We start from the raw sequence: 11,520 nt of genomic DNA on the forward strand, positions 1-11,520 counted from the left end.
TGGCGGGATCGAATCCCGGCTGCGGCGGCTGCATTTCCGATGGAGGCGGAAATGTTGTAGGCCCGTGTGCTCAGATTTGGGTGCACGTTGAAGAACCTCAGGTGGTCGAAATTTCCGGAGCCCTCCACTACGGCGTCTCTGATAATCATATGCTGCGTCTCTCATAATCATATGCTGGTTTTGGGACGTTAAACCCTACATATCAATCAATAAATTACCGCTATACATAGTTCAAATGTTTGGAATGCCAATTTCCTTTATAAGCACATAGGTAATTCGCAGAAACAAACAACGCCGAATGATTAGCAAAATATATGAACAAAAGAGCATACGACCTAATCGATACCTTGAGAAAGCAATGTTAACTGAAGTTCGTGTGAAATTTCAATAAAACACTTCTCTGCGTAAAGCATGTAACATTTCACAAAGACGTATAGTGACTGCCGACTGATGTGCACGCGATATTATTCTGTTCGCATTATTCTCTTCCTTTCTTATTATCTCCCATTCACAAACGGTAAATATCGGCAGTATGTATGGGGTAGTGAATTGGTTGGACAACCAATTCGCTACACCATACACGACAGAACGAAAAAAAACACACAGTTAATGCGGAATTGTTGTACCTCATTGCGGCTGTAGAACTCACGTGGCTTCGCTCACTGACACCAGCGTGTGCTCGGGCCGTGTTAAACAAGACGCACGAAGGCCATTAGCCACAGTCTGTTTGCTTTACAAAGAGTCGCAAGGCGCGTTTCCGGCCTGCTACTACAAAGATGCATTTGTCCGCGCGTGCACGGGCACTCTCTTTGAGGAGCAGCCAAGCGCCCGCTAGTGGCCCTCGTTTGGGCGAGGACACGAGAGAGAAAAAAAAAATGGAATGACAAAAACGCACTGTCTCTTGTTGTGTGAAGTCGAAGCGGCGCAGAAGAAAGAACCAGGAGCGGCCAGTCAAAACGGAGAAGGTCGTTCTTGGCTTGCCTCACGTCTAAACGGGTGCATGCGCAGGCTGGGACAGTTCGCGGTACAAAACGCCCCACGGAGCACCGAACAAATGGCACGCAATGGATCCAAAAGCCTGCCTTCATAGAACGCGTTGCCAATGGCCAAGGAAGCAGCGATAAAAAGACGGCGGCCGCTGTAACTGTCTCACGCACACTGGCAGCATCCGGCAATGCATATTTCTTTGGCAAGGAGAGGCAAGACATCTCGCGCATAAAGGTCTACAGCGGTGGACGGTCGCCCGTCTCGTCGCGGTTTCGTGCCTCGCGTCGGTGCAGCACGCGGCTAAGGTGTTCTATAGACAATTCTTTTGATCTCTGTGCTGCCCAATCACGACGTGAGCTTAAAGTGACAGTGGCTGCGTATAGCGTGACGTAATGCCTGCTACCCTCCTCCTCTCCGGCGCGTTCATCCTGCAGGATTCGCTGTTCTCTCAGCGCGCTTCCATCACTGTCCCACCGGCGCACGCACAGCCCGCGATGTTGATATGTAAAGCGAATCGAGGCAGGCTGTGAAGGACGTCCACGAACGGATTGACGGGCGCGTGTTTTCTTGGCGGTGGTTAAGCTCTTTGAACGTATTTCGATATACGACAGGTCTCGGCAAGAGTATATATTACAAGCTGCGAGTTAGCGACGCGGCGGAGCGTCACGTGTATTTAAGACCCTTCTAAAAATTCGGGGCTCAAAACTTCCACCAGCGTTAAAAAAATAATAATCAGCATATATATAAGTGCACCTTTGACAGACGCCCGTAAACGTCGCGCTTCTGACTATCGTCACACGCCGCGGCGGTCTAGTGGGCTAGACTGCTAGCCCCAAGGTCGCGGGGTCGAACTCCGGCCGCATTTTCGATGAAAGAAAATTGCTTGAGGCCCGTGTACCCAGGTTCAGATGCACGTTAAAAAACCCCAGGTGACCGAAATTTTGGAAGCCCTCCACTACGGCGTCTCTCACAACCATTGGCGTTTGTCCCATATATATATATATATATATATATATACTAGTAGCCATGGCGGCGAGTGCGGTACACTATTTATGAGCCTGTTTGGCGTCACGTAGCACGTGAACTTATTACTACCTGGCAGCTGACCAATAGCCCCCCGTATACAACCTAAAGGCACCAAGTCTGCCAGTACGAGACCCTCGTTAATGAATAAGGGAAAGAAGTGTATACCTAAGGGGTATATATATATATATATATATATATATATATATATATATATATATATATATATATATATATATATATATATATGGTAGGACAAATACTTTACGTCTGTGATACGCATAGGTATGTTACAAATATTCCTCCTTTTTTAAGCGTCTGAGCGGAGGAGTGACTATAGTCGGTGTTTAAATTATTAGCAACATTTAGAAGAACGCTAGCAGAAGACTATATATATGGGGAAAAAAGTGGCAAGCGTGAAGTCGACGCAATGTGAGCCATTCACCATTTTTTAAATAGATAGTTCTAGTTTAATTGCCCTAGGCATCGGATTCACCCTTCTGAATTCGATGCGGTGCTTGTTGTAGGCTATCGCTACAGCAATTATCATTTGAAAGGTGAACGATAAAGCTTATAACAGTAAACGCCTTTTTGAAACCATGTAATCACAATGCATCCTTCGTACCGTAGTGGAGTTATTTATCGTTTAGCCTGGAGGAGAGCGCGAGACAGTGAAATCGACTCAGAACATCAAATCATTTAACGAGAGCGTACGTTTTCACCTGCGCCCTCAGCGTCAGCTTCATTAACAGTCAAACTTTTTTTTTATTTGTATACCATATGGTCCTATAGGAACACTTGCAGTGTCCATGAAAACAAATGGTGGTTATTATAAGTATTGATACCCGTCATGTTGCAACCAATCATGTGTCTTTTCGGGTGCCGTGCTGAAAAAGTTTGCAAAGAGCCATGCATACATATATATAATAACAACGGTAGCACTTTTGCTGTGGGAGTTCATGATAAGCGAACGTAGTACTGTTTTAAAATAGTCAAGCCATCATTTACCATTATAATCTGTAATATGGGTTGATACATGAGCTTTCGCGAGTAATCTTTTTACATGTAAGTACATTATCTCAAGCACTCAATTATTGATTGTTCCAATTGCTCATAAACATGGGGATGTTCATAACTTCAGTATGACTGCGCAACAAAAAAAAATGAAGGAAGACACGGACTATAGAGAGAAGGAAGCACACACAGTGAGCGTGTTTTTGTTGTTGTTGTGAAGTCATGCTGAAGTTATGAATTACCAACTTGTCCGAAATTCTGCTCTCATAATGTTCATAAAGATGGGAAGGTTTAAGCGTCCATCAACATGCGAGTGGCCCGAGTATCGGCCAACTGAGGTGCACTCGCGATCTGCGACGTAACCAGCTGCTTGCTGCGCGAGCGTCTGTATTCCAGCGGTCGATTTTGCTCCGTGGTCAGCTGCGCGCGCGGTGGAACTATATGCTCCAGGTTTCTTCAGATTGGCATCGAAATTGGGCGACTTGCAATGGCCGAAACTTCGGTAGACAACAACTCTCCTCTGTGCGGAACATGATGTCACACACTCCAGTGCAAAATAGTCGTCGCAGGTGACTTCGGTGGCTTATTTTGAGTTGAAATATTCTTTTACGTTACTTTTTTTCCTCATAATTGTGTAGACACAATAAACTATCTGCTTTTCTTTATTGCTGCAAACCGCAAAGTGTTGCGTGCGTTGTTCGTGAACTTTATTAAACAATGAGCAACTGCCTACAAAATCATGTGTGTGACTGCACCAGCTGTTGGACAAATGCTGAACGGCCGGTGCCGTATTTTTGCCCCAACGTCCGCTACTCAAAGGTGCACAGTCAAAAAGTGTACGGGTCATGCTTTAACGCGAGTGTGAAATGCATCGCATGTCTGTTCGCGCATGCGGTGAAGAAGCGTTTTCTTCAGCGTACGCATGGGTGCCACCCCTCTCCCTTCCTTTTAATTATCGCTTGCCGCTTTTACTGATGTTTCATCCTCGCAGTTTGAGTTCGCAAAGTGTGAACCAGCGAAAAAAAAAAGAAAAAAACTTTCGTGTTCCTTCAATGTCTTTTGCCGGTTGAACTACTCTTATCAGCAGTTTTTGCGTCCCTATCTACACTCAACAATTACGAGGCGTCTGCGACAGCAAACAACGGTGAGGCATCTGCGACAACATCATATATAGATAAAAGCAGCGCGCCTCTTACGTTGGTTCTTAACTGCGGTATTTGCTTCGTTGGCGCGTAAGACATGCGGATGTAATACAACTCACCGTCTTTTTCTGACTTCATCGCAGGGCTCCTCCATTTCCAAGGGCAAGATGGAGGTGACGTCCCTATCGTTGTTTCACTTCGAAGACCGAAGGCACAACGAGAGTGCTGCGATGGTTGCTGGACGAAGGCATCATTCTGGGTGGTGCACCGATGAAACCGTGGCAGTTCAAGTGATGCTATCTGGTTATTAAGCACCGATGTTCCCTTCGTCGAGAATTCCATTACGTGGCGCAGACGTCACCGCTTCGTCGTACGCATCGCCTGGCTGAAAGGATGACGTAAGCTGATTCGGTGCCTGCTGCAGCTTCTGCCCTTCGAGAGGACTGCTGTCGGGAAAAACAATGGCGATGACGGGCTCCAACAGGCCCGAGCTACGCCTCGCATACCGCATCTTCGTCACGATCAACATACTGCTCGCCGTTTACAACATGATATGCTTCCAGATGCCCCGCGCTGACGTGAAGCCCTGCGTGCTGGTCGTCGCCAATCACTCCCAGCCGGAAGCCGCGGATTTCGGCGCGAAGGTTTCACCACTTCCGATGCCACCCCAACCACAGTCACAGCCGGTCAAAACAGCGCCGGCGAACGCCGTCGACAAGCCTCAGTTTCAGAACCGGCAACCGCTCCAGTCAAAGGTGGCCACAACACGCGCGCCAAGCGAAGCGCGTCTGGGACGAATCATCAGCAGCGGCGCCTTCGGCAACGGGGTCAACTCCACGCCGAAAAAAGAATCGACTTCATCGGCCAAGTACGTCGTTCTGTGGGACTTCATACCCTCGGACCTTTCGGTGCCGTTCAACGACAGTGTCACCCTCACGACACAGGCGACTCACGAGTTCCTACAGCACGTCCCGGTCCTGTGCTCGCGATGGCAGGGCCCCATCTCCGTGGCAGTCTTCGCGCCGGGCACCGACTACGCAGTCGCGCTGGACAAGATCGCCTTTCTGCGCCACTGTGACGACCCGTGCGTGAGTGCGAACGTGACGTGGCACATGGTGTACGACAGGGACCACGCGCCGCCGGCGGCAGTCGTGGTCGACTCGTCGTCTTCCGCGGACTTCCTCCAGTCCTGGAACGGCTCGTGCGCCTCGGACGTGATGGAGCGGGACTACGCTCAGTTCCGCAAGGCGCACAGGATGACCTACCCGATCAACGTGCTCCGAAACGTCGCGCGGCGTCGGGCGCGCACGCGCTACATCCTCGCGTCGGACATCGAGCTGTACCCGAGCGCCAACGTGATCCCGCGCTTTATGGACTTGGTCGCCGAGCGCTGGCGTCGCAACGCCACCGAGGCAAGCGCGCCGCAGGTGTTCGTGCTGCCCATATTCGAGGTGCAGGCCAAGCAGCGGCCTCCGCTGACAAAGCGAGTCCTGGTCGATATGCTGCGAAACAAGTCGGCCATCTTCTTCCACAAGTGGGTCTGCGACCAGTGCCAGAAGTTCCCCAAGCGCGAAGAGTGGATCGAGTACGTGCCGGCAGAGGACGACGCGCTGGGCATCCTCACCACGACCAAGCGCGACCGCACCAAGCGCTCCTGGGAGCCCATTTACATCGGCACCAACGACGACCCTTTCTACGCCGAAGAGCTGACGTGGGAAGGCAAAAGGGACAAGATGTCCCAGGTGAGCCTGACGCAGCTTTTTAAATCGTTGCGTCTCAGGTGTGGTCGCATCGTTGGTCGATGCTACCCACCACTCAAGAATCGAAGCGTATTTCGGTCCCGAAAGGATAACCTCGTTGGCCTTTCCTTGCGTTATCACCGTCTGCCCGGAATTTTCACGTCATGAACGGCGCGCACGATACTAACGGTACAAAGCATTCTTGATTGCAAAGTGATGAACGATGGGTTTTCTAACAAAGCGCAAGCGATAAAGATGACGGCTATTCTGGAACAAAAAGACACTTGAAAGAATGGCGGCTATGTCTAATGTAAAGTGCTCTAGTAATAAAACTTTACCCACAGGAAGAGTTTGTAAAACATGCCCCGTTCGGCACCTTTGCTGTTTAACTACCGATCGGGGTACAGTCTTCCAACAACAATCCTTGCCAGTAGTCGCGGCCTTTGTCACGTTTCACAATGGCTGCGTCACGAATGCGCTCTGACACGCGTGTACAAATTGTCGTTCGAAAAAATCTGGGACGTGCATAAACTCATCTGCAGCTACTGCGTTGCGTCGCTGTTTATGGTGGTGCACGCTGCTGGCCTGAAAGCCCCAGGTTCGATTCCGGCTGCGGCAGTCGCATTTCGATGGAAGCGATGTGCTAGAGGCCGGTGTACTGTGCGATATCAGAGCGCGTTAAAAGGACATAGGTGGTTGAAATTATCTGGAATTCTCCCCCGACGACGTTTATGATCGCGTGAGTCACATTGGGATGTTAAACCCGACAGGATAAATTGAACCCATCTGTGCTTTCATAGAAGTATGAGCTATTCGGAATTCTGAAAGCAAAGTATTCACCCAATGGCATGCGTTTTCCGTCAGTCGAGGTACTGTTTACGAGCTCCGGCGCGTATGCTCATCTGTTCTCGATCAAAATAATTTTCTTCCATGCTGTACGACGGCATTTATGGCGAAAGTGAAGTAGTGTATATATATATCGAGAAACGCGGTATATGTGCCAATACATGCACATGCGTAAACACGGTATTATTCGCATTCAAAGCGTGCTCGGAGTGGTGCATGCATTCCATGCTGCTGTTAGCATTTTCGAATGTGGATAGCACTTCTGATGCACACACACACAGGTCGCCTACTTGTTTTTTTTTTTTTTTTAGCTGCCAGGCCACTGTGGTCCAGTGTTGCTCGACTTCTGATTCGAAAGTCATGGGATGGAAGCAAAAACTCCTGACGCCCGTGTGCACAGATTTACATGCGTGTTAAAGAACCCTATAGATGGTCGAACTTTTCAGAGCCCTCCAGTATACGGCGTCCGACACAGTCACACCGTGGTTTTGGGACGTTTATCACCAACAATAATTGAGCTGGAAACTTCAGTGACGAAGCCCTGTTGCCGAATTCAGTGTTACGCAACCTTCTTCTCTGATGCGCACCTGCACCCCGTCCTCCATGGGCATGTGTCGTTTTAAAAATGTCGACCATTTCGAGAGCCAGAAACGGTAGATCAAGCTACTAAGAAGCTATAGACGTGCGACTCAAGCGTATTGTGCAAGGTTAGTGTGCACACTGAGTTTATCATTCTAACACGCATTTCCCTCTTTCCTTTGACCAGAGCTACGAGCTGTGCCTGCGCGGCTACGATTTCCACATCCTGGACAACGCGTTCCTGGTGCACGCACCCGGCATCAAGACCATCATCGCCAGCGAGGAGCGTCGCAGAGTGCCCTTCGTGAAAGTGAACAATGCGCACCACGCGCGAATCATGAACAGCCTCAAGTCTCGATATCCGGCGCTTGCCAAGGATTGTTAGAACCCCCAGTGCGTGTGTGCTTGTGCGTGATTGCGTGCCTGCGAGTGCATGAAAAAAAAATCGTGTAATATATACAAAATCTGTATTATAAAAAGTACCTCCGCCCGTGTTTTACTTACTTAGTCTTCTCGTTATTCCCTTGGTCCTGCTATCACCTTTTCCGAAAGCAGAGCCTTGGCGCTCTGTGATCCGCACATAGCGCTTGCGCCGATGTTGCAAAACGTGCTTTCGTAGAGCAGTGCCTATGCCAGTAGCATCGCGATCTGGAACCAGTCACCAATTTTGAAGTGGGAAGCCGCTCGCTCGATTCCGTGCCAACTGGTTAGGCCCTCGCGATCTCCAACGACAGAACAGCTCTGGCCGACTGGGTTGGTCCTACGCCACCTTCTGCCACCAGTCCCCTACGACGGCGACAGCGTAGCTCTGGCCGACTGGATTTGCCCTACGCCATCTCCTGTCGCCGACAAGAGCTCTCGCCAGTGGTGCCCAGTCCTCGGACTGCTGCAACCGTGTCCATCTTTCTTGTCTTCTCCTTACTTCCGTCGCTCCCTGTCCCTGCGCCTCGCTCTCTCCTTCCTCTCTATCTCTCTACCTTTTAATCATATCATTTTATTCCCTTCTCTACCCCCATCCCTCGTGAGCTACTGTTGAGGTGTCCTCCCCTGAGAGACAGTTACGGGGCTCACTTTTCTATTTTCATTTATAATCACTCTCCCGCCCAAGTGACCACCGTACATGTACGAACCGACAAACAATTCCCGATAAGGCATTACTCAGAATACCACAAGGCGATTTCTGTAAGGGCCTTGTAGAGTTGGCAATCGCTGTAACACACTGTTACATCAATTGTAACATTGTAAACATTGTCTTTTCATTGCGATAGCAATTATACGGACACTGCAGACGTAATTTTGCCTTCAGTGTCGCCGTTCTATTCCTTATAATGTCCAAAGAAATAATACCAGTCCGGGCTTCCTGTGCTCTGTGGGCTAGTGAAAGCATGCGACGGCTCCGGATATAGTAGCGGCTCTAGCTCGCTTGATTACGTACCGACCGGTTGTGCCATCTCGATCTCCGACGTCAGCGTAGCTCTGGCTGACTTGGCTGTCCCTACGTCATCTCCTGACGCCGATCTCCGACGACAGTGTAGCTCTGACCTACTGAACTTGCCCTACGTCATCTCCTGACGCCGACAAGAGCTCTCGCAAGTGGTGCCCCGTCCTCGAACTCCTGTGACCATGTTTCCATCTTTCATCTCTCTCCTATCCTTCATATGTCCTCGCTCGCTGTGCTAGCGCATCACTCTCTCTATATATATATATACCTTTAATCCTATCCGTTTAATCCCTCCTCACCCCCATCCCTTGTGAGCTACAGTTCAGGTGTCGCACCCTGATGCAGACAGTTACGGGGCTCACTTTCCTTTTCCCTCTTGTAACCACTTCTCTAGCAGAGATGAACTGCACCACCAGTTTCCGTCGCGCGAAAGGCGCGTGGACGGGCACCGAAGATAGGTTGCGTGGACATGGGCAGGAAATGCGTGCTTTTACCCGCCGGACGGGGTCGCTCGCGCCGTATCTTTGAATGGGATCAGCCGTGTAGGCTTACATACATTCGTATACGTGTTGTGCTCTCGTCGCAAAGTTTCTGTAGAAGCCACAAACATCACGGATCTACTGACTTTACATCGCGTAACACTCCCAATTTGATATATCAATCACTGCTTCGCCCTTGCACCGACACTGTGGCTCCCTTTTCGATGCTATAATCACTTAGCTATCAGCTACTGCCGTATTCAGCCAATTTTTTTTTCTACTCTTGACCTCGTGATGTGCCGCGCGTGTGCATGGAGTAGCAGAAAACAGACACGCAGCTCTGACGTTCAAGAGGCCGCGGCGGCCAGAACTGCGGAGCCTTCCGGTCCTCTTAGTCGTCATCCTTCCTTTTATTTTATTTCAATAAACGTTTAATCGCGATCATTATCACACCACCACCTGCTGCAGAGGTCTAGTCTGGGTGTAAAAAACATAAGCCTTACACAATTTTCTCTTAACGAGCCATTGATTTACAAGCAAGAGACAAATATTTTAAAATTTCCAAGATGCTCTTCTAGGGGTGTTACCTGCCCAACGCGTGCATGAACGTTCGCGAGTATTGTGCAACGGCGTGGGTACCGTGCATAAACATTTGCGAACATTCGCGTGTTTATTGCGTATTGAGTATCTGGGTGCTTGAGAAGTAATAATAATAAAAATTATTATTATTATTATTATTATTATTATTATTATTATTATTATTATTATTATTATTATTATTATTATTATTATTAATATTATTATTATACAGCGGAGCTGTCAAGGTTTTATTCAAGCTGGTTCGCGCCCCCACGAAACTAATAGGAATAGGTATACATAAGCCACAGAAAGCGGGAAATGCAAGTCGAATTCTCAGTGAAGCTACTGAAACGAGGCTCGCGTATATACTAATTACTAGTGACCGTGTCATCGGGCCTAACAAAGGCCAATTAAGTACAACTAGTTCTAATTAAGAATACTCTAATCATAATTAAGTTGAATGGTACGACCAAGCCCACCAAGTATGCCTGAGTGTAATGCGATATAATTATATAAATGGCAGCGTAATTAAACGTAATTGAGATTTAGCCAAGTCGAGACTACCTCTGTAACTCAGCCTTGCGTCTCTAGTGCAGGCTGCCGACATTTTATAACTCGGAAATTGGCCGGTTGTTATGAGCTGTACTTTCGCACGAGCTGTGTGCTTTATTTCTTTCGTCGCAGTGAGGGCAGTGGAAGGGACAGAAGAGGAACGCCAAAAGGTGATGCGCAGACCCAAAATTGCACAGTCATGTGCCATGAACTTTTTCGAACGCATTAGTGGCTACTTGTGATTAAGACGAGTGGCGCGCGGGCGTCTGGCGGCACACAGTAGTCGCAACGACACCTACAAGAACACGTAGCGTGGCCTCCGGGATCATCGGCCAGCCTACAAAGTTCATGGCGACAACGCGAAGAGGAGAGTGAGACATTTTTTAAACCTAAATTTACGTGAATTTATTCTTAATCCTATGCTTTGTGCAACGCAACGTTATTCAGCCAACACGAAGACAGCAGTCTTCATGACCAAAGTGATTTCCTAATATATCGCTCGTACGCAGCCAGTTTGATTGGGCAAGAATTGTGGATGCCATCTTTACGACAAATCAGCAATTTTACTACTACTACTACTACTACTACTACATACATACATACATACATACATACATACATACATACATACATACATACATACATACATACATACATACATACATACATACATACATACATACATACATACATACATACATACATACATACATACATACATACATACATACATACATACATACATACATACATACATACATACATACATACGTACATACATACATACATACATACATACATACATACGTGGAAGCACGACCCACGGCTCAAGAAGCTTCGCCCCTAATATCTCCCCGAAGGGAAGCCTGATGGGATGCGAAGCAGCAGCGGAGTGCACGGCGTTGACCGGGTTGAAACGGGCGTCGACACGGGTGTTGGAAGAACGGTTTGAAGCGAAAGCCTCGTAAACAATTATTTTATCTGCCTGTATGGCTCGCCCATGAGTCCTGCGTCACATTAAATAAAGTAAAATTAAAGGTTTCATGCAAGGTTCATAATAGTCGTGGTAGCCAGTCTCGGCGCATTATAAGGCTGCTATGCGCTAAAACAAAACTTTGTCAAGCATAGTATTGATGCAG

General features: G+C 48.2%; 1 protein-coding gene across 3 annotated transcripts in view; it reads left to right on the top strand.

Annotated features, from left to right (window-relative positions):
• Window positions 1-7,829, top strand: part of LOC119173268 (beta-1,4-glucuronyltransferase 1) — a 116,704-nt gene extending 108,875 nt beyond the window's left edge. For all 3 annotated transcript variants that reach the window (XM_037424172.2, XM_037424177.2, XM_037424167.2), the window contains 2 exons: window positions 4,310-5,908; window positions 7,518-7,829. In XM_037424172.2, coding sequence (XP_037280069.2) covers window positions 4,628-5,908; window positions 7,518-7,715 — 1,479 coding nt within the window. In that variant the 5' untranslated portion in view covers window positions 4,310-4,627 and the 3' untranslated portion in view covers window positions 7,716-7,829. The remainder of the gene's footprint in view (window positions 1-4,309; window positions 5,909-7,517) is intronic.
• Window positions 7,830-11,520: the final 3,691 nt, after the last annotated feature.

Source organism: Rhipicephalus microplus, chromosome 3, assembly GCF_043290135.1.
Source record: "Rhipicephalus microplus isolate Deutch F79 chromosome 3, USDA_Rmic, whole genome shotgun sequence".
Taxonomy (NCBI): domain Eukaryota; kingdom Metazoa; phylum Arthropoda; class Arachnida; order Ixodida; family Ixodidae; genus Rhipicephalus; species Rhipicephalus microplus.